We start from the raw sequence: 26,154 nt of genomic DNA on the forward strand, positions 1-26,154 counted from the left end.
GGCACAGCATCAGATCCCTATCCCTCAGCTTGGTTCTATACCAGCTCTCACTTCCCTCAGCAAGGCTCTATACCAACTCCCTATCCCATAACAAACGCCTGCTTCCACATTTATTCATCGTCGTCTCCTTAACGCCGATGACCACATCAGCAACACAACAACACTTACGTTTTCACAAGATTCAGTCAGACAAATGCTAAACCAATCACCCATCACAAAGACAGTGCCTGTCACCCATCACACACAATCAAAACCCCATCACTTATCGCACACAAACAAAACCCTATCACCCATCACATACAGACTCAAACCCGCCTCTAATGAAGCACGGACAGAAGTCGCAACGTGTCACTAAATGAACTAATGTGCCAACAAGTTACACAAATACCAGACTTGCCATCTGTCAAGCTACACCACATCACACCAACACTGAGGCTACCTCTAACACACACAGACTTGACCTGCCACTAGAGGCTACTCACACACACACACACACACACACAAACAAACACACACACACACGCGCGCGCGCGCGCGCAGACTAATCCTCCCACCCATCTCTATCATCCAACCCACATACATGAAACCCCACGCAGTATATACATGACTACCATCTTGAAACACACTCGATCCATAAAGTCACCACCCACGACACACAGACTGTACAGCCGCCCATCAAGGGGAAGCTAAACCCACCAAATATCAAGCGGAAGCTAAAACTGCCACCCATCGAGTGGAAGCTAAAACTGCCACCCATCGAGTGGAAGATAAAACTGCCACCCATCAAGTGGAAGATAAAACTGCCACCCATCGAGTGGAAGCTAAAACTGCCACCCATCAAGTGGAAGATAAAACTGCCACCCATCAAGTGGAAGATAAAACTGCCACCCATCAAGTGGAAGATAAAACTGCCACCCATCGAGTGGAAGATAAAACTGCCACCCATCAAGTGGAAGATAAAACTGCCACCCATCAAGTGGAAGATAAAACTGCCACCCATCAAGTGGAAGATAAAACTGCCACCCATCAAGTGGAAGATAAAACTGCCACCCATCAAGTGGAAGATAAAACTGTCACCCATCAAGTGGAAGATAAAACTGCCACCCATCAAGTGGAAGATGAAACTGCCACCCATCAAGTGGAAGATAAAACTGCCACCCATCAAGTGGAAGATAAAACTGCCACCCATCAAGTGGAAGATAAAACTGCCACCCATCGAGTGGAAGATAAAACTGCCACCCATCGAGTGGAAGCTAAAACTGCCACCCATCGAGTGGAAGCTAAAACTGTCACCCATCAAGTGGAAGATAAAACTGTCACCCATCAAGTGGAAGATAAAATTGCCACCCATCAAGTGGAAGATAAAACTGCCACCCATCGAGTGGAAGATAAAACTGCCACCCATCGAGTGGAAGATAAAACTGCCACCCATCGAGTGGAAGATAAAACTGCCACCCATCGGGCGGAAGTTAAAACAGCAACCCATCAAGAGGAAGCTAAAACTGCCACCCATCAAGAGAAAGTTAAAACACCAATCCATTAAGTGGAAGCTAGAAGCACAAAAGCAATCAACGTTGTCATGGACCAAGTGCAGCAAAAGCTGCCACCAGCCAGACGCAGCTAAGCCACCAAGTACCACACACACACACACACAAAAAAAAAAAAAAAATAAAGCTGCTTTTCGACGTACGCATTATAACCCCCCACCCAACCCAACCCCACCCCATCCCACACACACACGCACACACACCACACATATAGAAAGATAAAGCTGCCAGCTCTCATATCTGCTTCCACGTTGCTTCCCCACGTTGCATAACCCCACATCTGCCCAAAACCACGCACACAGGATGGCTCCCACATGAGATGCAGACGAATTCGATCAGGTAGAACACGTAGAGTGTTATAACCATACGCCACACACGGGGGTGTAGCTTCATGCAAATCAGGCATGCCACCCACAGTACACAGAGTACAGCTGCCACCCACTGTACACAGAGTACATCTGCCACCCACAGTACACAGAGTACATCTGCTACCCACAGTACACAGAGTACAGCTGTCACCCACTGTACACAGAGTACAGCTGCCACCCACAGTACACAGAGTACATCTGCCACCCACTGTACACAGAGTACAGCTGCCACCCACTGTACACAGAGTACAGCTGCCACCCACTATACACAGAGTACAGCTGTCACCCACTGTACACAGAGTACAGCTGCCACCCACTGTACACAGAGTACAGCTGCCACCCACTGTACACAGAGTACAGCTGCCACCCACTGTACACAGAGTACAGCTGCCACCCACTGTACACAGAGTACAGCTGCCACCCACGGTACACAGAGTACAGCTGCCACCCACTGTACACAGAGTACAGCTGCCACCCACTATACACAGAGTACAGCTGTCACCCACTGTACACAGAGTACAGCTGCCACCCACTGTACACAGAGTACAGCTGCCACCCACTGTACACAGAGTACAGCTGCCACCCACTGTACACAGAGTACAGCTGCCACCCACTGTACACAGAGTACAGCTGCCACCCACTGTACACAGAGTACAGCTGCCATCCACGGTACACAGAGTACAGCTGCCACCCACAGTACACAGAGTAAAGCCGAAATCCACCACACACAATGCAAAACTACCATGCACAATATAAAGTAGTATTTCCACCCACAGACACGCACACCATAGTCTTCTTTACCCCTCTGACACACACACACACACACACACACACACACACGCGCGCGCTCAGAAATGTCCCCCACAAATAGAGAAGAGAATGTCACCGCAACTTTTAAATGGAACTCTGCCACAAGATCATTCATCTTTTCCTCCAATGTTTTGCATCACTACAGAGCATAGCATCAAGTCTAAAGGAAAGCAGCAGTAGTTGGTGTGGTGCAGGGAAGCCATGATGGTGCTGATACAAGACAGTAAACACACACACACACACACACTCACACACACACACACACACAATGGCCACGTATACATCGCTCCTTATTACGTGTTATATCCGGGTCTGGCGTAAAGCATTATTGAACCTCTGAATTACATGCAGGGATGAACTCTTGGTCTCAAAACAAATGGTGTGTACAATATATTTATCGGGTGTATATAAATCCATGAGTTTCTCCAGTCCTCCACTCTACAGACAGCCTCGTTAGAACCCAGTGGTCTGTTGACGTTAGAATTCAGTTGTATAAATGATCTCGTGCCATACCCCACCTGCTACAAGGATCCGGACAGATACAAGACCATAGCTAACCCTCAAATACAAACAGTACCTGTTCGTGTGAGTGTAACCTGCCGTCCTGGCTTCCCCGTTGGCAACCCCTCAGCCCTGAAGTCCCACCCTCGCAGAGCAGCTGCTGCTCTGTAACAGATCACAGTTGGTTGGGCAAGCCGAAGGAGAATGTGTCCAAAGACAATCTCTCAGTACCTATGTGTTATACTCTGTTCATGACGAGAGAGAAACGTTGATAAAAAAGCAGCTACAAGCTGCCTCTGCTTTACTTACATCGTATATGCCAGCCACATTTAGCACTTGAGGTTGCCACTGGAAATGCATTACACTTAGCTTTGCCGTCCATTACCCTGATAAGGGAGGCACCTGCAGGGTAGGTGCAGCGTTTTGTAAGCGAGACTCGACATCCCAGACGCCCCTCTTCTCTTTCCAGTGGAAAGGAGCGTGGTTCTTAGCACGACCGAATTTCATTTATCTAGTATCTGGACCTGGCTGGAGCGAAGTGGATCCAATACTACGCGTAAGACGGGAGGTTTTAACCAAAGCCTACTCTTGTACTGAGGGTCTAGTTCAAGGCTTCTGTATATGGAGGATCAAATGTATTGTTTAAGCCTAAATTTAAGATATAATCCAAAAACCGTATATAGAGCAAAGGATCACCTCCAGTGGCTTTATAGACAGGAGATGAGATTCAATATTCCAGGTTTGTCGTAGGGTTCGATTCAATACTCTACACTGAAGAAAGACTAATCCAGCACTGCAGGTCGAGTGAAAGAACTGATCCCATCATCTATGAGACTCAAATAATTGGATCATATATTTCTCTTGGAATCGAAGATCTACGATATATTCACGACAAAGACACCGATTCCAAACTCTGCTTGAGATAGAGGATTGGATACCACCCCGTTCGTGGAACGGTGTCAGACTGCAGCTCATGTGTGCAAATTCGGATTAAGATGAAGCCTCAAGCGTCAGCGATCAGCCTCGGGGCCTTGAGCGCTGACTTTGAAATGGGGAAACGAACTCTCTTCCAGTACAAGGAGGTACGTGGACTCTGTTCCAGGACATGGAGGAATATGGGTTCTGTTCCATAAATTTGCCGGGAAATGGAGTATTTCCAAAGACAAGGAGGGAAATTGCCTTTGTTCTAAGAAGAGAAAAATGGACTCTTTTAAGACGAGGAGGAATATGGACTGTGTTCCAAGACGATCATTAAAAATGGACTCTGTTCCGAGACCAGGATTGGGGAGGAAGGATTCTCTTTGAAGACAAAGCGGGGGAAAGCGACTTTCTTCGAAGACAAAGAAAGGATTTTAACTCCCTCTCAAGACAAGAAGGGATAAGGACTCTCTTGCATGACTATAGACAGGCAAGGTGGGCTTCAGGCAAGTGTCTTGGGTCGGGTTCCAGATGTTGATAAACAAGCAAGGAGGTGGGTTTGGATGATATTACAGTTGAATCTATTAAGAAATGGGGTGACTGTGTTGTTGACTGGTTGGTAAGGATATTCAGTGTATGTATGACTCATGGTGAAGTGTATGAGGATTGGCGGAATGCATGTATAACGGCAAATGGGATAAAGGTGAGCATTCAAGTTACAGAGACATAAGTTTGTTGAGTATTACTAGAAAATTGTATGGGAGGGTATTGATTGAGAGGGTGAAGGCACGTACAGAGCAGCAGATTGGGGAGGAGCACTGTGGTTTCAGAAGTGGTAGAGGATGTGTGGACCAGTTGTTTGCTTTGAAGAATGTGTATGAGAAATACTTGGAGAAACAGATGGATTTGTATGTTGCATTTATGGATCTGGAGAAGGCATATAACAGGGTGAATAGAGATGCTTTGTGGAAGGTCGTAAGAGTATACGTGGTTGGAGATAAGCTGCTAGAAGCAGTGAGAAGTTTTTATCAAGGGTGTAAGGCATGTGTACGAGTAGGAAGAGAGGAAAGTGATTGGCTCCCAGTGTAGGTCTGTCTGGGGCAAGGATGTGTGACGTCCCCATGATTCTTTAATTTGTGTATGGATAGTGTGGTTAAGGAGGTAAAAGCAAGAGTTATGGTGAGAGGAGCGAGTATGCAGTCTGTCGGGGATGAGAGGGCCTGAGAAGTGAGTCATTTGATGTTCGCCGATGTTACAGCACTGGTGGCTGATTCGAGTGAGAAACTGCAGAAGATGGTGACTAAGTTTGGAAGTCTGTGCAAGGAGAAAGTTGGGGTTTTAGGTTCAGTAGGGTTGAGAGATAAGTTAGATGGGATATGAGTTTGAATGGAGAAAAATTGGAGGAAATGAAGTATTTTAGATGTCTGGGAGCGGACTTAGCAGCGAATGGAACCGTGGAAGTGGAAGTGAGTCATAGTGTGGGGGAGGGGACGAAGATTCTGGGAGCGATGAAGAATGTTTGGAGAGAGAGAACGTTATCTCGGAGAGCGAAAAAGGTATGTTTGAAGGAATAGTAGTTCCAACAATATTATATGGCTGCGAGGCATAAGCTGTAGATATGGTTGTACGGAGTAGGGTGGATGTGTTGGAAATGAAATGTTTCAGGACAATATGAGGTGCGTGGAGGATTGATCGAGTAAGTGATGAAAGGGTATGAGAGATGTGTAGGAATATAGAGTGTGACTGAGAGAGCATTGGAAGGTGTGTTGAAACGGTTTAGATATATGGAGAGAATGAGTTAGGAAAGGTTGACAAAGAGGATATGTGTCAGAAGTGGAGGGAACAAGGGGAAGCAGGAGACCAGATTGGTGATGGAAGAATGGAGTGAAAAGATTTTGAGCAATCAAGGCCTAAACCTGCAAGAGGGTGAGAGGCGAGCAAGGAATAAAGTGAATTAGAACGATGTAGTATACCGGGGTCGACGTGCTGTCAATAGACTGAACCAGGACATGTGAAACGTCTAGGCTAAAATGAAAGGTCTGTGGGTCCTAGATATGGATAGGGAGCTGTGGTTTCGGTACATTACACATGAAAGCTAAAAACTGAGTGTGAACGAATGTGGCCTTTCTTTTGTCTGTTTTTGTCTGTTTTCCTGGCGCTGCCTCGCTGAAGCGGAGGTAGCGATGCTGTTTCCTGTGAAATGGAGTGGCGGCAGGAATGGATGAAGGAAAGCAAGTATGAAAATATACATGTATACATATATATATATATATATATATATATATATATATATATATATATATATATATATATATATATATATATATATATATATATATGTAGGTTTGCAGCAGGGGTGTGTGACGTCTCCATGGTTGTTTAATTTGTTTATGGATGGGGTTGTTAGGGAGGTGAATGCAAGAGTTTTGGAAAGAGGGGCAAGTATGAAGTCTGTTGGGGATGAGAGAGCTTGGGAAGTGAGTCAGTTGTTGTTCGCTGATGATACAGCGCTGGTGGCTGATTCATGTGAGAAACTGCAGAAGCTGGTGACTGAGTTTGGTAAAGTGTGTGAAAGAAGAAAGTTAAGAGTAAATGTGAATAAGAGCAAGGTTATTAGGTACAGTAGGGTTGAGGGTCAAGTCAATTGGGAGGAAAGTTTGAATGGAGAAAAACTGGAGGAAGTAAAGTGTTTTAGATATCTGGGAGTGGATCTGGCAGCGGATGGAACAATGGAAGCGGAAGTGGATCATAGGGTGGGGGAGGAGGCGAAAATCCTGGGAGCCTTGAAGAATGTGTGGAAGTCGAGAACATTATCTCGGAAAGCAAAAATGGCTATGTTTGAAGGAATAGTGGTTCAAAAATGGTGTATGGTTGCGAGGCGTGGGCTATGGATAGCGTTGTGCGCAGGAGGATGGATGTACTGGAAATGAGATGTTTGAGGACAATGTGTGGTGTGAGGTGGTTTAATCGAGTAAGTAACGTAAGGGTAAGAGAGATGTGTGGAAATAAAAAGAGCGTGGTTGAGAGAGCAGAAGAGGGTGTTTTGAAATGGTTTGGGCACATGAGAGAATGAGTGAGGAAAGATTGACCAAGAGGATATATGTGTCGGAGGTGGAGGGAACGAGGAGAAGTGGGAGACTAAATTGGAGGTGGAAAGATGTAGTAAAAAAGATTTTGTGTGATCGGGGCCTGAACATGCAGGAGGGTGAAAGGAGGGCAAGGAATAGAGTGAATTGGATCGATGTGGTATACCGGGGTTGACGTGCTGTCAGTGGATTGAATCAGGGCATGTGAAGCGTCTAGGGTAAACCATGAAAAGCTGTGTAGGTATGTATATTTGCGTGTGTGGACGTATGTATATACATGTGTATGGGGGTGGGTTGGGCCATTTCTTTCGTCTGTTTCCTTGCGCTACCTCACAAACGCGGGTGACAGCGACAAAGCAAAAAAAAAAAAAATATATATATATATATATATATATATATATATATATATATATATATATATATATATATATATATACATTCACTGAGAACCAATCACTTTCCTCTCTTCCTACACGTACACATGCCTTACATCCTCGATAAAAACTTTTCACTGCTTCTAACAACTTGCCTCCCACACCATATATTCTTAATACCTTCCACAGAGCATCTCTATCAACTCTATCATATGCCTTCTCCAGATCCATAAATGCTACATACAAATCCATTTGCTTTTCTAAGTATTTCTCACATACATTCTTCAAAGCAAACACCTGATCCACACATCCTCTACCACTTCTGAAACCACACTGCTCTTCCCCAATCTGATGCTCTGTACATGCCTTCACCCTCTCAATCAATAATTTACCAGGAATACTCAACAAACTTATACCTCTGTAATTTGAGCACTCACTCTTATCCCCTTTGCCTTTGTACAATGGCACTATGCACGCATTCCGCCAATCCTCAGGCACCTCACCGTGAGTCATACATACATTAAATAACCTTACCAACCAGTCAACAATACAGTCACCCCCTTTTTTAATAAATTCCACTGCAATACCATCCAAACCTGCTGCCTTGCCGGCTTTCATCTTCTGCAAAGCTTTTACTACCTCTTCTCTGTTTACCAAATCATTTTCCCTAACCCTCTCACTTTGCACACCACCTCGACCAAAACTCCCTATATCTGCCACTCTATCATCAAACACATTCAACAAACCTTCAAAATACTCACTCCATCTCCTTCTCACATCACCACTACTTGTTATCACCTCCCCATTTGCGCCCTTCACTGAAGTTCCCATTTGCTCCCTTGTCTTACGCACTTTATTTACCTCCTTCCAGAACATCTTTTTATTCTCCCTAAAATTTAATGATACTCTCTCACCCCAACTCTCATTTGCCCTTTTTTTCACCTCTTGCACCTTTCTCTTGACCTCCTGTCTCTTTCTTTTATACGTCTCCCACTCAACTGCATTTTTTCCCTGCAAAAACCGTCCAAATGCCTCTCTCTTCTCTTTCACTAATACTCTTACTTCTTCATCCCACCACTCACTACCCTTTCTAATCAACCCACCTCCCACTCTTCTCATGCCACAAGCATCTTTTGCGCAATCCATCACTGATTCCCTAAATACATCCCATTCCTCCCCCCCTCCCCTTACTTCCATTGTTCTCACCTTTTTCCATTCTGTACTCAGTCTCTCCTGGTACTTCCTCACACAAGTCTGCTTCCCAAGCTCACTTACTCTCACCACCCTCTTCACCCAACATTCACTCCTCTTTTCTGAAAACCCATACAAATCTTCACCTTAGCCTCCACAAGATAATGATCAGACATCCCTCCAGTTGCACCTCTCAGCACATTAACATCCAAAAGTCTCTCTTTCGCGCGCCTGTCAATTAACACGTAATCCAATAACGCTCTCTGGCCATCTCTCCTTCTTACATAAGTATACTTAAGTATATCTCGCTTTTTAAACCCGGTATTCCCAATCATCAGTCCTTTTTCAGCACATAAATCTACAAGCTCTTCACCATTTCCATTTACAGCACTGAACACCCCATGTATACCAATTATTCCCTCAACTGCCACATTACTCACCTTTGCATTCAAATCACCCATCACTATAACCCGGTCTCGTGCATCAAAACCACTAACACACTCATTCAGCTTCTCCCAAAACACTTGCCTCTCATGATCTTTCTTCTCATGCCCAGGTGCATATGCACCAATAATCACCCATCTCTCTCCATCAACTTTCAGTTTTACCCATATTAATCGAGAATTTACTTTCTTACATTCTAGCACGTACTCCCACAACTCCTGTTTCAGGAGTACTGCTACTCCTTCCCTTGCTCTTGTCCTCTCACTAACCCCTGACTTTACTCCCAAGACATTCCCAAACCACTCTTCCCCTTCACCCTTGAGCTTCGTTTCACTCAGAGCCAAAACATCCAGGTTCCTTTCCTCAAACATACTACCTATCTCTCCTTTTTTCACATCTTGGTTACATCCACACACATTTAGGCACCCCAATCTGAGCCTTCGAGGAGTATGAGCACTCCCCGCGTGACTCCTTCTTCTGTTTCCCATTTTAGAAAGTTAAAAAGATACAAGGAGGGGAGGATTTCTGGCCCCCCGCTCCCGTCCCCTCTAGTCGCTTTCTACGACACGCGAGGAATGCGTGGGAAGTATTCTTTCACCCCTCTCCCCAGGAATAATATACATATATATATATATACACATACACACACATACACACACACACGCACATATACACACACACACACATACATATATATACATATGAAAAATGTAAGAAACAATTTAGAAAACTGAAACTTCTAGCTTGAAATGAAAAGAAAAAAAATGAATGTCACATAATGGTTCAACCTCTGGCTATCGAAAAAGGAAATGTTTAATTTATTTACACAAAAGTCAATAGTAGTTCTCATCAATATATATATATATATATATATATATATATATATATATATATATATATATGTATATATGTATATATATTTGGATGTTAATGTGCTGAGAGGTGCAACTGGAGGGATGTCTGATCATTATCTTGTGGAGGCTAAGGTGAAGATTTGTATGGGTTTTCAGAAAAGAAGAGTGAATGTTGGGGTGAAGAGGGTGGTGAGAGTAAGTGAGCTTGAGAAGGAGACCTGTGTGAGGAAGTACCAGGAGAGACTGAGTACAGAATGGAAAAAGGTGAGAACAATGGAAGTAAGGGGAGTGGGGGAGGAATGGGATGTATTTAGGGAATCAGAGATGGATTGCGCAAAAGATGCTTGTGGCATGAGAAGAGTGGGAGGTGGGTTGATTAGAAAGGGTAATGAGTGGTGGGATGAAGAAGTAAGAGTATTAGTGAAAGAGAAGAGAGAGGCATTTGGACGATTTTTGCAGGGAAAAAATGCAATTGAGTGGGAGATGTATAAAAGAAAGAGACAGGAGGTCAAGAGAAAGGTGCAAGAGGTGAAAAAAAGGGCAAATGAGAGTTGGGGTGAGAGAGTATCATTAAATTTTAGGGAGAATAAAAAGATGTTCTGGAAGGAGGTAAATAAAGTGCGTAAGACAAGGGAGCAAATGGGAACTTCAGTGAAGGGCGCAAATGGGGAGGTGATAACAAGTAGTGGTGATGTGAGAAGGAGATGGAGTGAGTATTTTGAAGGTTTGTTGAATGTGTTTGATGATAGAGTGGCAGATATAGGGTGTTTTGGTCGAGGTGGTGTGCAAAGTGAGAGGGTTAGGGAAAATGATTTGGTAAACAGAGAAGAGGTAGTGAAAGCTTTGCGGAAGATGAAAGTCGGCAAGGCAGCAGGTTTGGATGGTATTGCAGAGGAATTTATTAAAAAAGGGGGTGACTGTATTGTTGACTGGTTGGTAAGGTTATTTAATGTATGTATGACTCATGGTAAGGTGCCTGAGGATTGGCGGAATGCGTGCATAGTGCCATTGTACAAAGGCAAAGGGGATAAGAGTGAGTGCTCAAATTACAGAGGTATAAGTTTGTTGAGTATTCCTGGCAAATTATATGGGAGGGTATTGATTGAGAGGGTGAAGGCATGTACAGAGCATCAGATTGGGGAAGAGCAGTGTGGTTTCAGAAGTGGTAGAGGATGTGTGGATCAGGTGTTTGCTTTGAAGAATGTATGTGAGAAATACTTAGAAAAGCAAATGGATTTGTATGTAGCATTTATGGATCTGGAGAAGGCATATGATAGAGTTGATAGAGATGCTCTGTGGAAGGTATTAAGAATATATGGTGTGGGAGGAAAGTTGTTAGAAGCAGTGAAAAGTTTTTATCGAGGATGTAAGGCATGTGTACGTGTAGGAAGAGAGGAAAGTGATTGGTTCTCAGTGAATGTAGGTTTGCGGCAGGGGTGTGTTATGTCTCCATGGTTGTTTAATTTGTTTATGGATGGGGTTGTTAGGGAGGTAAATGCAAGAGTTTTGGAAAGAGGGGCAAGTATGAAGTCTGTTGGGGATGAGAGAGCTTGGGAAGTGAGTCAGTTTTTTGTTCGCTGATGATACAGCGCTGGTGGCTGATTCATGTGAGAAACTGCAGAAGCTGGTGACTGAGTTTGGTAAAGTGTGTGGAAGAAGAAAGTTAAGAGTAAATGTGAATAAGAGCAAGGTTATCAGGTACAGTAGGATTGAGGGTCAAGTCAATTGGGAGGTGAGTTTGAATGGAGAAAAACTGGAGGAAGTGAAGTGTTTTAGATATCTGGGAGTGGATCTGGCAGCGGATGGAACCATGGAAGCGGAAGTGGATCATAGGGTGGGGGAGGGGGCGAAAATTCTGGGGCCCTTGAAGAATGTGTGGAAGTCGAGAACATTATCTCGGAAAGCAAAAATGGGTATGTTTGAAGGAATAGTGGTTCCAACAATGTTGTATGGTTGCGAGGCGTGGGCTATGGATAGAGTTGTGCGCAGGAGGATGGATGTGCTGGAAATGAGATGTTTGAGGACAATGTGTGGTGTGAGGTGGTTTGATCGAGTGAGTAACGTAAGGGTAAGAGAGATATGTGGAAATAAAAAGAGCGTGGTTGAGAGAGCAGAAGAGGGTGTTTTGAAGTGGTTTAGGCACATGGAAGAGGATGAGTGAGGAAAGATTGACCAAGAGGATATATGTGTCGGAGGTGGAGGGAACAAGGAGAAGAGGGAGACCAAATCGGAGGTGGAAAGATGGAGTGAAAAAGATTTTGTGTGATCGGGGCCTGAACATGCAGGAGGGTGAAAGGAGGGCAAGGAATAGAGTGAATTGGAGCGATGTGGTATACCGGGGTTGACGTGCTGTCAGTGGATTGAATCAAGGCATGTGAAGCGTCTTGGGTAAGCCATGGAAAGCTGTGTAGGTATGTATATTTGCGTGTGTGGACGTATGTATATACATGTGTATGGGGGGGGTTGGGCCATTTCTTTCGTCTGTTTCCTTGCGCTACCTCGCAAACGCGGGAGACAGCGACAAAGTATAACAAAAAAAAAAAAAATATATATATATATATATATATATATATATATATATATATATATATATATATATATATATATATATATATACATATATATGTATATATATATATTATCCCTGGGGATAGGGGAGAAAGAATACTTCCCACGTGTTCCCTGCGTGTCGTAGAAGGCGACTAAAAAGGGAGGGAGCGGGGGGCTGGAAATCCTCCCCTCTCATCATTTATTTTTTAATTTTCCAAAAGAGGGAACAGAGAAGGGGGCCAGGTGAAGATATTCCCTCAAAGGCCCAGTCCTCTGTTCTTAACGCTACCTCGCTAACGCGGTAAATGGCGAATAGTTGGAAAAAGAATATATATATATATATATATATATATATATATATATATATATATATATATATATATATATATATATATATATATATATATATATTTTTTTTTTTTATACTTTGTCGCTGTCTCCCGCGTTTGCGAGGTAGCGCAAGGAAACAGACGAAAGAAATGGCCCAACCCCCCCCCGATACACATGTATATACATACGTCCACACACGCAAATATACATACCTACACAGCTTTCCATGGTTTTCCCCAGACGCTTCACATGCCTTGATTCAATCCACTGACAGCACGTCAACCCCGGTATACCACATCGCTCCAATTCACTCTATTCCTTGCCCTCCTTTCACCCTCCTGCATGTTCAGGCCCCGATCACACAAAATCTTTTTCACTCCATCTTTCCACCTCCAATTTGGTCTCCCTCTTCTCCTCGTTCCCTCCACCTCCGACACATATATCCTCTTGGTCAATCTTTCCTCACTCATCCTCTCCATGTGCCCAAACCACTTCAAAACACCCTCTTCTGCTCTCTCAACCACGCTCTTTTTATTTCCACACATCTCTCTTACCCTTACGTTACTCACTCGATCAAACCACCTCACACCACACATTGTCCTCAAACATCTCATTTCCAGCACATCCATCCTCCTGCGCACAACTCTATCCATAGCCCACGCCTCGCAACCATACAACATTGTTGGAACCACTATTCCTTCAAACATACCCATTTTTGCTTTCCGAGATAATGTTCTCGACTTCCACACATTCTTCAAGGCCCCCAGAATTTTCGCCCCCTCCCCCACCCTATGATCCACTTCCGCTTCCATGGTTCCATCCGCTGCCAGATCCACTCCCAGATATCTAAAACACTTCACTTCCTCCAGTTTTTCTCCATTCAAACTCACCTCCCAATATATATATATATATATATATATATATATATATATATATATATATATATATATATATATATATATATATATATGTGTGTGTGTGTGTGTGTGTGTGTGTGTGTGTGTGTGTGTATGAGTGGATAGCCATTATTCGTCTGTTTTCTGGTGATATCTCGCTGTCGCGGGAAACAGTGGTCATGTACAATAGAAAATATGAATATGAATATATATTGGAAGAGATCACAATTGAGCGTGTAATCAACTGAATTCCTTTCTTACCACTGGGAAACAGGGAAATTGAAACACAATAAGTTCTGAAGAGAACTTTCGTGTAATAATCACATTATCAGAGGAGATACAAAAGAGATATATAACAGTCAGTTGATATACAACGAAGAGACGTAGCTCGGACGCCATTTGGTAAGCAAGTGACCTGTTTACCAAATGGCGTCCTAGCTACGTCTCTTCGTTGTATAACAACTGACTGTATATATATATATATATATATATATATATATATATATATATATATATATATATATATATATATATATATGCGTGGGCTATGGATAGAGTTGTGCGCAAGAGGATGGATGTGCTGGAAATGAGATGTTTGAGGACAATGTGTGGTGTGAGGTGGTTTGATCGAGTAAGTAATGTAAGGGTAAGAGAGATGTGTGGAAATAAAAAGAGCGTGGTTGAGAGAGCAGAAGAGGGTGTTTTGAAATGGTTTGGGCACATGGAGAGAATGAGTGAAGAAAGATCGACCAAGAGGATATATGTGTCGGAGGTGGAGGGAACGAGAAGTGGGAGACCAAATTGGAGGTGGAAAGATGGAGTGAAAAAGATTTTGTGTGATCGGGGCCTGAACATGCAGGAGGGTGAAAGGTGGGCAAGGAATAGAGTGAATTGGATCGATGTGGTATACCGGGGTTGACGTGCTGTCAGTGGATTGAATCAGGGCATGTGAAGCGTCTGGGGTAAACCATGGAAAGCTGTGTAGGTATGTATATTTGCGTGTGTGGAAGTGTATGTATATACATGTGTATGGGGGTGGGTTGGGCCATTTCTTTCGTCTGTTTCCTTGCGCTACCTCGGAAACGCGGGAGACAGCGTCAAAGCAAAAAAAAAAAATATATATATATATATATATATATATATATATATATATATATATATATATATATATATATATATGCACACATGTATGTATGGAAAGAGTAGAAGTGTCATTACCGGTGACATGCGTGTGGTTCCTGGTCACAGAGTTCGTCACCGGACCTGCCATGAAATTTTATTACTCGGTCAAAGCAAATTAAGCTGTTTACAAATTTTGCCCATGACAGAGCTGTCCAGATGATACGGAACTTCACTATCATTCGTTGTGCAAGTCTGTGTGTGTGTGTGTGTGTGTGTGTGTGTGTGTGTGTGCAAGAAGATGATTCGACGATATCTCTGTTGATGAGAGAGTTACAAAACTGGTGCTCTTTGATGCACAGATGTGCTCCGGGACCTCTTGCGTCCCATTTCTCCGCATTGTTACCAGCAAATACTTGCACCAATCTGTGTGTGTGTGAGAGAGAGAGAGAGAGAGAGAGAGAGAGAGAGAGAGAGAGAGAGAGAGAGAGAGAGAGAGAGAGAGAGACTCATCAGATGTACTTTTCCATGTGTCAAAATGTATCGTCCAACAACCTCTATGATACACGCAACGGTTGTCTAAAACGACATTTTCGCTTTGGCTCTCAAATGCCGTAGGTAAAATGCATGAGTAAAACCAGAGAGCTGGCAACAGTTCCGGCCAAGACTGCTGTGGTGATGATCATGAATAAACCTTGACGTGCGACTTTAAAATGTTTCATCATCATACAGAGCCGAGAGTGGATCCTTTTTTGCGTGTGTGAGTGAATGCAATTACTATAACGAACCCCGTGCTCGTTATGACACTAAAGAATAACAGTATTTTAACGTATTGCCACAAATATGGCCTTTCGTGACCATCAAAATCGTAGTGGCATTTTGAAACTGAAGTGAGTTTTGATGATAGTGGGGAAGAAATAATGGACTGTGCGTTTAGCCAGGCGAGAGCTGGGCTGACCTGGTCTATCTACAGGTCTGGCTTATTTGCTCCACTAACGGTGGGGCAGCTCCCAGGCTTCACTGTGGTCACCCAGTGAGTCTCACCAGTGCTTCCTTTATGATAGATGAGACAGCACAGGCGACTGAGGCCCTAATCAAGACTATCCCGTTAACGATATACATATATAATATATATATATATATATATATATATATATATATAATATATATATATATATATATATATATATATATATATATATATATTGAGTGGGACATGTATAAAACAAAGAGGCAGGAGGTCAAGAGAAAGGTGCAAGAGGTGAAAAAGAGGGCAAATGAGAGTTGGGGTGAGAGAGTATCATTAAATTTTAGGGAGAATAAAAAGATGTTCTGGAAGGAGGTAAATAAAGTGCGTAAGACAAGGGAGCAAATGGGAACTTCAGTGAAGGGCGCAAATGGGGAGGTGATAACAAGTAGTGATGATGTGAGAAGGAGATGGAGTGAGTATTTTGAAGGTTTGTTGAATGTGTTTGATGATAGAGTGGCAGATATAGGGTGTTTTGGTCGAGGTGGTGTGCAAAGTGAGAGGGTTAGGGAAAATGATTTGGTAAACAGAGAAGAGGTAGTAAAAGCTTTGCGGAAGATGAAAGCCGGCAAGGCAGCAGGTTTGGATGGTATTGCAGTGGAATTTATTAAAAAAGGGGATGACTGTATTATTGACTGGTTGGTAAGGTTATTTAATATATGTATGACTCATGGTGAGGTGCCTGAGGATTGGCGGAATGCGTGCATAGTGCCATTGTACAAAGGCAAAGGGGATAAGCGTGAGTGCTCAAATTTCAGACGTATAAGTCTGTTGAGTATTCCTGGTAAATTATATGGGAGGGTATTGATTGAGAGGGTGAAGGCATGTACAGAGCATCAGATTGGGGAAGAGCAGTGTGGTATCAGAAGTGGTAGAGGATGTGTGGATCAGGTGTTTGCTTTGAAGAATGTATGTGAGAAATACTTAGAAAAACAAATGGATTTGTATGTAGCATTTATGGATCTGGAGAAGGCATATGATAGAGTTGATAGAGATGCTCTGTGGAAGGTATTAAGAATATATGGTGTGGGAGGCAAGTTGTTAAAAGCAGTGAAAAGTTTCTATCGAGGATGTAAGGCATGTGTACGTGTAGGAAGAGAGGAAAGTGATTGGTTCTCAGTGAATGTAGGTTTGCGGCAGGGGTGTGTGAAGTCTCCATGGTTGTTTAATTTGTTTATGGATGGGGTTGTTAGGGAGGTGAATGCAAGAGTTTTGGAAAGAGTGGCAAGTATGAAGTCTGTTGTGGATGAGAGCGCTTGGGAAGTGAGTCAGTTGTTGTTCGCTGATGATACAGCGCTGGTGGCTGATTCATGTGAGAAACTGCAGAAGCTGGTGACTGAGTTTGGTAAAGTGTGTGAAAGAAGAAAGTTAAGAGTAAATGTGAATAAGAGCAAGGTTATTAGGTACAGTGGGGTTGAGGGTCAAGTCAATTGGGAGGTAAGTTTGAATGGAGGAAAACTGGAGGAAGTAAAGTGTTTTAGATATCTGGGAGTGGATCTGGCAGCGGATGGATCCATGGAAGTGGAAGTGAATCATAGGGTGGGGGAGGGGGCGAAAATCCTGGGAGCCTTGAAGAATGTGTGGAAGTCGAGAACATTATCTCGGAAAGCAAAAATGGGTATGTTTGAAGGAATAGTGGTTCCAACAATGTTGTATGGTTGCGAGGCGTGGGCTATGGATAGAGTTGTGCGCAGGAGGGTGGATGTGCTGGAAATCAGATGTTTGAGGACAATGTGTGGTGTGAGGTGGTTTGATCGAGTAAGTAACGTAAGGGTAAGAGAGATGTGTGGAATAAAAAGAGCGTGGTTGAGAGAGCAGAAGAGGGTGTTTTGAAATGGTTTGGGCACATGGAGAGAATGAGTGAGGAAAGATTGACCAAGAGGACATATGTGTCGGAGGTGGAGGGAACGAGGAGAAGTGGGAGACCAAATTGGAGGTGGAAAGATGTAGTGAAAAAGATTTTGTGTGATCGGGGCCTGAACATGCAGGAGGGTGAAAGGAGGGCAAGGAATAGAGTGAATTGGATCGATGTGGTATACCGGGGTTGACGTGCTGTCAGTGGATTGAATCAGGGCATGTGAAGCGTCTGGGGTAAACCATGGAAAGCTGTGTAGGTATGTATATTTGCGTGTGTGGACGTGTATGTATATACATGTGTATGGGGGTGGGTTGGGCCATTTCTTTCGTCTGTTTCCTTGCGCTACCTCGCAAACGCGGGAGACAGCGGCAAAAAAAAAAAAAGAATATATATATATATATATATATATATATATATATATATATATATATATATATATATATATATATATATATATATACAGCAAATATTAATGTGTATATGCGTATATATGTATATGTCTATGTATACATATGTATGTATACGTTGAAATGTGTAGGTATGTATATGTGCGTGTGTGGACGCGTATGTATATACATGTTTATGTGGGTGGGTTGGGCCTTGCGCTGCTTAGGTAACGCGGGAGACAGCGCCAAATTATGATAATATATAATATATAATATATATATATTTTTTTTTCTGCTTTGTCGCTGTCTCCCGCGTTAGCGAGGTAACGTAAGGAAACAGACGAAAGAATGGCCAAACCCACCCACATACACATGTATATGCATACACGTCCACACACGCAAATATACATACCTATACATCTCAACGTATACATATATATAGACACACAGACATATACATATATACACATGTACATAATTCATACTGTCTGTCCTTATTCTTTCCCGTCGCCGCCCCGCCACACATGAAATGACAACGTCCTCCCCCCGTATGTGCGCAAGGTAGCACTAGGAAAAGACAACAAGGGTCACATTCGTTCACACCCAGTCTCTAGCTGTCATGTATAATGCACCGAGACCACAGCTCCCTTTCCACATCCAGGCCCCACAAAACTTTCCATGGTTTACCCCAGACGCTTCACATGCTCCGGTTCAATCCATTGACAGCACGTCGACCCGGTATACCATATCGTTCCAATTCACTCTATTCCTTGCACGCCTTTCACCCTCCTGCATGTTCAGGCCCCGATCACTCAAAATCCTTTTCACTCCATCTTTCCACCTCCAATTTGGTCTCCCACTTCTCGTTTCCCCCACCTCTGACACATATATCCTCTTTGTCAATCTTTCCTCACTCATTCTTTCCATGTGACCAAACCATTTCAAAACAACCTCTTCTGCTCTCTCAACCACTCTTTTTATTACCACACATCTCTCTTACCCTTTTATTACTTACTCAATCAAACCACCTCACACCAGATACTGTCCTCAGACATCTCATTTCCAACACATCCACCCTCCTCCGCACAACTGTATCTATAGCCTATGCCTCACAACCATATAACATTGTCGGAACCACTATTCCTTCAAACATACCCATTTTTGATTTCCGAGATAACATCCTCGCCTACCACATATTTTTCAACACTCCCAGAACTTTCGCCCCCTCCCCCAACCCTATGACTCATTTCCGCTTCCATGGTTCCATCCGCTGCCAGATCCACTCCCAGATATCTAAAACACTTCACTTCCTCCAGCTTTTCTCCATTCAAACGTACCTCCCAGTTGACTTGACCCTCAACCCTACTGTACCTAATAACCTTGCTTTTATTCACATTCACTCTCAACTTTCTTCTTTCACACACTTTACCAAACTCAGTCACCAGGTTGCAGTTTCTCACCCGAATCAGCCACCAGCGCAGTATCATCATCGAACAACAACTGACTCACTTCCCAAGCTCTCTCATCCACAACAGACTGCATACTTGCCCCTCTCTCCAAAACTCTTGCATTCACCTCCATAGCAACCCCATCCATAAACAAATTAAACAACCATGGAGACATAACGCACCCCTGCCGCAAACCTACATTCACTGAGAACCAATCACTTTCCTCTCTTCCTACACGAACACATGCCTTACATCCTCGATAAAAACTTTTCACTGCTTCTAACAACTTGCCTCCCACACCATATATTCTTAATACCTTCTCCACAGAGCATCTCTATCAACTCTATCATATGCCTTCTCCAGATCCATAAATGCTACATACAAATCCATTTGCTTTTATAAGTATTTCTCACATACATTCTTCAAAGCAAACACCTGATCCACACATCCTCTACCACTTCTGAAACCACACTGCTCTTCCCCAATCTGATGCTCTGTACATGCCTTCACCCTCTCAATCAATACCCTCCCATATAATTTACCAGGAATACTCAACAAACTTATACCGCTGTAATTTGAGCACTCACTCTTATCCCCTTTGCCTTTGTACAATGGCACTATGCACGCATTCGCCAATCCTCAGGCACCTCACCATGAGTCATACATACATTAAATAACCTTACCAACCAGTCAACAATACAGTCACCCCCTTTTTTAATAAATTCCACTGCAATACCATCCAAACCTGCTGCCTTGCCGGCTTTCATCTTCCTGCAAAGCTTTTACTACCTCTTCTCTGTTTACCAAATCATTTTCCCTAACCCTCTCACTTTGCACACCACCTCGACCAAAACACCCTATATCTGCCACTCTATCATCAAACACATTCAACAAACCTTCAAAATACTCACTCCATCTCCTTCTCACATCACCACTACTTGTTATCACCTCCCCATTTGCGCCCTTCACTGAAGTTCCCATTTGCTCCCTTGTCTTACGCACTTTATTTACCTCCTTCCAGAACATCTTTTTATTCTCCCTAAAATTTAATGATACTCTCTCACCCCAACTCTCATTTGCCCTCTTTTTCACCTCTTGCACCTTTCTCTTGACCTCCTGTCTCTTTCTTTTATACGTCTCCCACTCAATTGCATTTTTTCCCTGCAAAAATCGTCCAAATGCCTCTCTCTTCTCTTTCACTAATACTCTTACTTCTTCATCCCACCACTCACTACCCTTTCTAATCTACCCACCTCCCACTCTTCTCATGCCACAAGCATCTTTTGCGCAATCCATCACTGATTCCCTAAATACATCCCATTCCTCCCCCCCTCCCCTTACTTCCATTGTTCTCACCTTTTTCCATTCTGTACGCAGTCTCTCCTGGTACTTCCTCACACAAGTCTCCTTCCCAAGCTCACTTACTCTCACCACCCTCTTCACCCAACATTCACTCATTTTTTTCTGAAAACCCATACAAATCTTCACCTTAGCCTCCACAAGATAATGATCAGACATCCCTCCAGTTGCACCTCTCAGCACATTAACATCCAAAAGTCTCTCTTTCGCGCGCCTGTCAATTAACACGTAATCCAATAACGCTCTCTGGCCATCTCTCCTTCTTACATAAGTATACTTAAGTATATCTCGCTTTTTAAACCCGGTATTCCCAATCATCAGTCCTTTTTCAGCACATAAATCTACAAGCTCTTCACCATTTCCATTTACAGCACTGAACACCCCATGTATACCAATTATTCCCTCAACTGCCACATTACTCACCTTTGCATTCAAATCACCCATCACTATAACCCGGTCTCGTGCATCAAAACCACTAACACACTCATTCAGCTTCTCCCAAAACACTTGCCTCTCATGATCTTTCTTCTCATGCCCAGGTGCATATGCACCAATAATCACCCATCTCTCTCCATCAACTTTCAGTTTTACCCATATTAATCGAGAATTTACTTTCTTACATTCTAGCACGTACTCCCACAACTCCTGTTTCAGGAGTACTGCTACTCCTTCCCTTGCTCTTGTCCTCTCACTAACCCCTGACTTTACTCCCAAGACATTCCCAAACCACTCTTCCCCTTCACCCTTGAGCTTCGTTTCACTCAGAGCCAAAACATCCAGGTTCCTTTCCTCAAACATACTAACTATCTCTCCTTTTTTCACATCTTGGTTACATCCACACACATTTAGGCACCCCAATCTGAGCCTTCGAGGAGTATGAGCACTCCCCGCGTGACTCCTTCTTCTGTTTCCCATTTTAGAAAGTTAAAAAGATACAAGGAGGGGAGGATTTCTGGCCCCCCGCTCCCGTCCCCTCTAGTCGCTTTCTACGACACGCGAGGAATGCGTGGGAAGTATTCTTTCACCCCTCTCCCCAGGAATAATATACATATATATATACACATACACACACATACACACACACACGCACATATACACACACACACACATACATATATATACATATGAAAAATGTAAGAAACAATTTAGAAAACTGAAACTTCTAGCTTGAAATGAAAAGAAAAAAAATGAATGTCACATAATGGTTCAACCTCTGGCTATCGAAAAAGGAAATGTTTAATTTATTTACAGAAAAGTCAATAGTAGTTCTCATCAATATATATATATATATATATATATATATATATATATATATATATATATATATATATTTGGATGTTAATGTGCTGAGAGGTGCAACTGGAGGGATGTCTGATCATTATCTTGTGGAGGCTAAGGTGAAGATTTGTATGGGTTTTCAGAAAAGAAGAGTGAATGTTGGGGTGAAGAGGGTGGTGAGAGTAAGTGAGCTTGAGAAGGAGACCTGTGTGAGGAAGTACCAGGAGAGACTGAGTACAGAATGGAAAAAGGTGAGAACAATGGAAGTAAGGGGAGTGGGGGAGGAATGGGATGTATTTAGGGAATCAGAGATGGATTGCGCAAAAGATGCTTGTGGCATGAGAAGAGTGGGAGGTGGGTTGATTAGAAAGGGTAATGAGTGGTGGGATGAAGAAGTAAGAGTATTAGTGAAAGAGAAGAGAGAGGCATTTGGACGATTTTTGCAGGGAAAAAATGCAATTGAGTGGGAGATGTATAAAAGAAAGAGACAGGAGGTCAAGAGAAAGGTGCAAGAGGTGAAAAAAAGGGCAAATGAGAGTTGGGGTGAGAGAGTATCATTAAATTTTAGGGAGAATAAAAAGATGTTCTGGAAGGAAGTAAATAAAGTGCGTAAGACAAGGGAGCAAATGGGAACTTCAGTGAAGGGCGCAAATGGGGAGGTGATAACAAGTAGTGGTGATGTGAGAAGGAGATGGAGTGAGTATTTTGAAGGTTTGTTGAATGTGTTTGATGATAGAGTGGCAGATATAGGGTGTTTTGGTCGAGGTGGTGTGCAAAGTGAGAGGGTTAGGGAAAATGATTTGGTAAACAGAGAAGAGGTAGTGAAAGCTTTGCGGAAGATGAAAGCCGGCAAGGCAGCAGGTTTGGATGGTATTGCAGTGGAATTTATTAAAAAAGGGGGTGACTGTATTGTTGACTGGTTGGTAAGGTTATTTAATGTATGTATGACTCATGGTGAGGTGCCTGAGGAGTGGCGGAATGCGTGCATAGTGCCTTTGTACAAAGGCAAAGGGGATAAGAGTGAGTGCTCAAATTACAGAGGTATAAGTTTGTTGAGTATTCCTGGTAAATTATATGGGAGGGTATTGATTGAGAGGGTGAAGGCATGTACAGAGCATCAGATTGGGGAAGAGCAGTGTGGTTTCAGAAGTGGTAGAGGATGTGTGGATCAGGTGTTTGCTTTGAAGAATGTATGCGAGAAATACTTAGAAAAGCAAATGGATTTGTATGTAGCATTTATGGATCTGGAGAAGGCATATGATAGAGTTGATAGAGATGCTCTGTGGAAGGTATTAAGAATATATGGTGTGGGAGGAAAGTTGTTAGAAGCAGTGAAAAGTTTTTATCGAGGATGTAAGGCATGTGTACGTGTAGGAAGAGAGGAAAGTGATTGGTTCTCAGTGAATGTAGGTTTGCGGCAGGGGTGTGTGATGTCTCCATGGTTGTTTAATTTGTTTATGGATGGGGTTGTTAGGGAGGTAAATGCAAGAGTTTTGGAAAGAGGGGCAAGTATGAAGTCTGTTGGGGATGAGAGAGCTTGGGAAGTGAGTCAGTTGTTGTTCGCTGATGATACAGCGCTGGTGGCTGATTCATGTGAGAAACTGCAGAAGCTGGTGAATGAGTTTGGTAAAGTGTGTGGAAGAAGAAAGTTAAGAGTAAATGTGAATAAGAGCAAGGTTATCAGGTACAGTAGGATTGAGGGTCAAGTCAATTGGGAGGTGAGTTTGAATGGAGAAAAACTGGAGGAAGTGAAGTGTTTTAGATATCTGGGAGTGGATCTGGCAGCGGATGGAACCATGGAAGCGGAAGTGGATCATAGGGTGGGGGAGGGGGCGAAAATTCTGGGGGCCTTGAAGAATGTGTGGAAGTCGAGAACATTATCTCGGAAAGCAAAAATGGGTATGTTTGAAGGAATAGTGGTTCCAACAATGTTGTATGGTTGCGAGGCGTGGGCTATGGATAGAGTTGTGCGCAGGAGGATGGATGTGCTGGAAATGAGATGTTTGAGGACAATGTGTGGTTTGAGGTGGTTTGATCGAGTGAGTAACGTAAGGGTAAGAGAGATGTGTGGAAATAAAAAGAGCGTGGTTGAGAGAGCAGAAGAGGGTGTTTTGAAGTGGTTTGGGCACATGAAGAGGATGAGTGAGGAAAGATTGACCAAGAGGATATATGTGTCGGAGGTGGAGGGAACAAGGAGAAGAGGGAGACCAAATCGGAGGTGGAAAGATGGAGTGAAAAAGATTTTGTGTGATCGGGGCCTGAACATGCAGGAGGGTGAAAGGAGGGCAAGGAATAGAGTGAATTGGAGCGATGTGGTATACCGGGGTTGACGTGCTGTCAGTGGATTGAATCAAGGCATGTGAAGCGTCTTGGGTAAGCCATGGAAAGCTGTGTAGGTATGTATATTTGCGTGTGTGGACGTATGTATATACATGTGTATGGGGGGGGTTGGGCCATTTCTTTCGTCTGTTTCCTTGCGCTACCTCGCAAACGCGGGAGACAGCGACAAAGTATAACAAAAAAAAAAAAATATATATATATATATATATATATATATATATATATATATATATATATATATATATATATATATATATATATACATATATATGTATATATATATATTATCCCTGGGGATAGGGGAGAAAGAATACTTCCCACGTGTTCCCTGCGTGTCGTAGAAGGCGACTAAAAAGGGAGGGAGCGGGGGGCTGGAAATCCTCCCCTCTCATCATTTATTTTTTAATTTTCCAAAAGAGGGAACAGAGAAGGGGGCCAGGTGAAGATATTCCCTCAAAGGCCCAGTCCTCTGTTCTTAACGCTACCTCGCTAACGCGGTAAATGGCGAATAGTTGGAAAAAGAATATATATATATATATATATATATATATATATATATATATATATATATATATATATATATATATATATATATATATATATATATTTTTTTTTTTTTATACTTTGTCGCTGTCTCCCGCGTTTGCGAGGTAGCGCAAGGAAACAGACGAAAGAAATGGCCCAACCCCCCCCCGATACACATGTATATACATACGTCCACACACGCAAATATACATACCTACACAGCTTTCCATGGTTTTCCCCAGACGCTTCACATGCCTTGATTCAATCCACTGACAGCACGTCAACCCCGGTATACCACATCGCTCCAATTCACTCTATTCCTTGCCCTCCTTTCACCCTCCTGCATGTTCAGGCCCCGATCACACAAAATCTTTTTCACTCCATCTTTCCACCTCCAATTTGGTCTCCCTCTTCTCCTCGTTCCCTCCACCTCCGACACATATATCCTCTTGGTCAATCTTTCCTCACTCATCCTCTCCATGTGCCCAAACCACTTCAAAACACCCTCTTCTGCTCTCTCAACCACGCTCTTTTTATTTCCACACATCTCTCTTACCCTTACGTTACTCACTCGATCAAACCACCTCACACCACACATTGTCCTCAAACATCTCATTTCCAGCACATCCATCCTCCTGCGCACAACTCTATCCATAGCCCACGCCTCGCAACCATACAACATTGTTGGAACCACTATTCCTTCAAACATACCCATTTTTGCTTTCCGAGATAATGTTCTCGACTTCCACACATTCTTCAAGGCCCCCAGAATTTTCGCCCCCTCCCCCACCCTATGATCCACTTCCGCTTCCATGGTTCCATCCGCTGCCAGATCCACTCCCAGATATCTAAAACACTTCACTTCCTCCAGTTTTTCTCCATTCAAACTCACCTCCCAATATATATATATATATATATATATATATATATATATATATATATATA

At 43.1% G+C, this 26,154-nt stretch overlaps 1 protein-coding gene across 1 annotated transcript in view; it reads left to right on the top strand.

The window, feature by feature from the left end:
• The first annotated feature begins 4,221 nt into the window (after window positions 1-4,221).
• LOC139755183 (DDRGK domain-containing protein 1-like) overlaps window positions 4,222-26,154 on the top strand; it is a 43,434-nt gene continuing 21,501 nt past the window's right edge. Inside the window, exon 1 of the mRNA XM_071673355.1 lies at window positions 4,222-4,308. Coding sequence (XP_071529456.1) covers window positions 4,222-4,308 — 87 coding nt within the window. The remainder of the gene's footprint in view (window positions 4,309-26,154) is intronic.

This window comes from Panulirus ornatus, chromosome 18, assembly GCF_036320965.1.
Source record: "Panulirus ornatus isolate Po-2019 chromosome 18, ASM3632096v1, whole genome shotgun sequence".
NCBI lineage: Eukaryota > Metazoa > Arthropoda > Malacostraca > Decapoda > Palinuridae > Panulirus > Panulirus ornatus.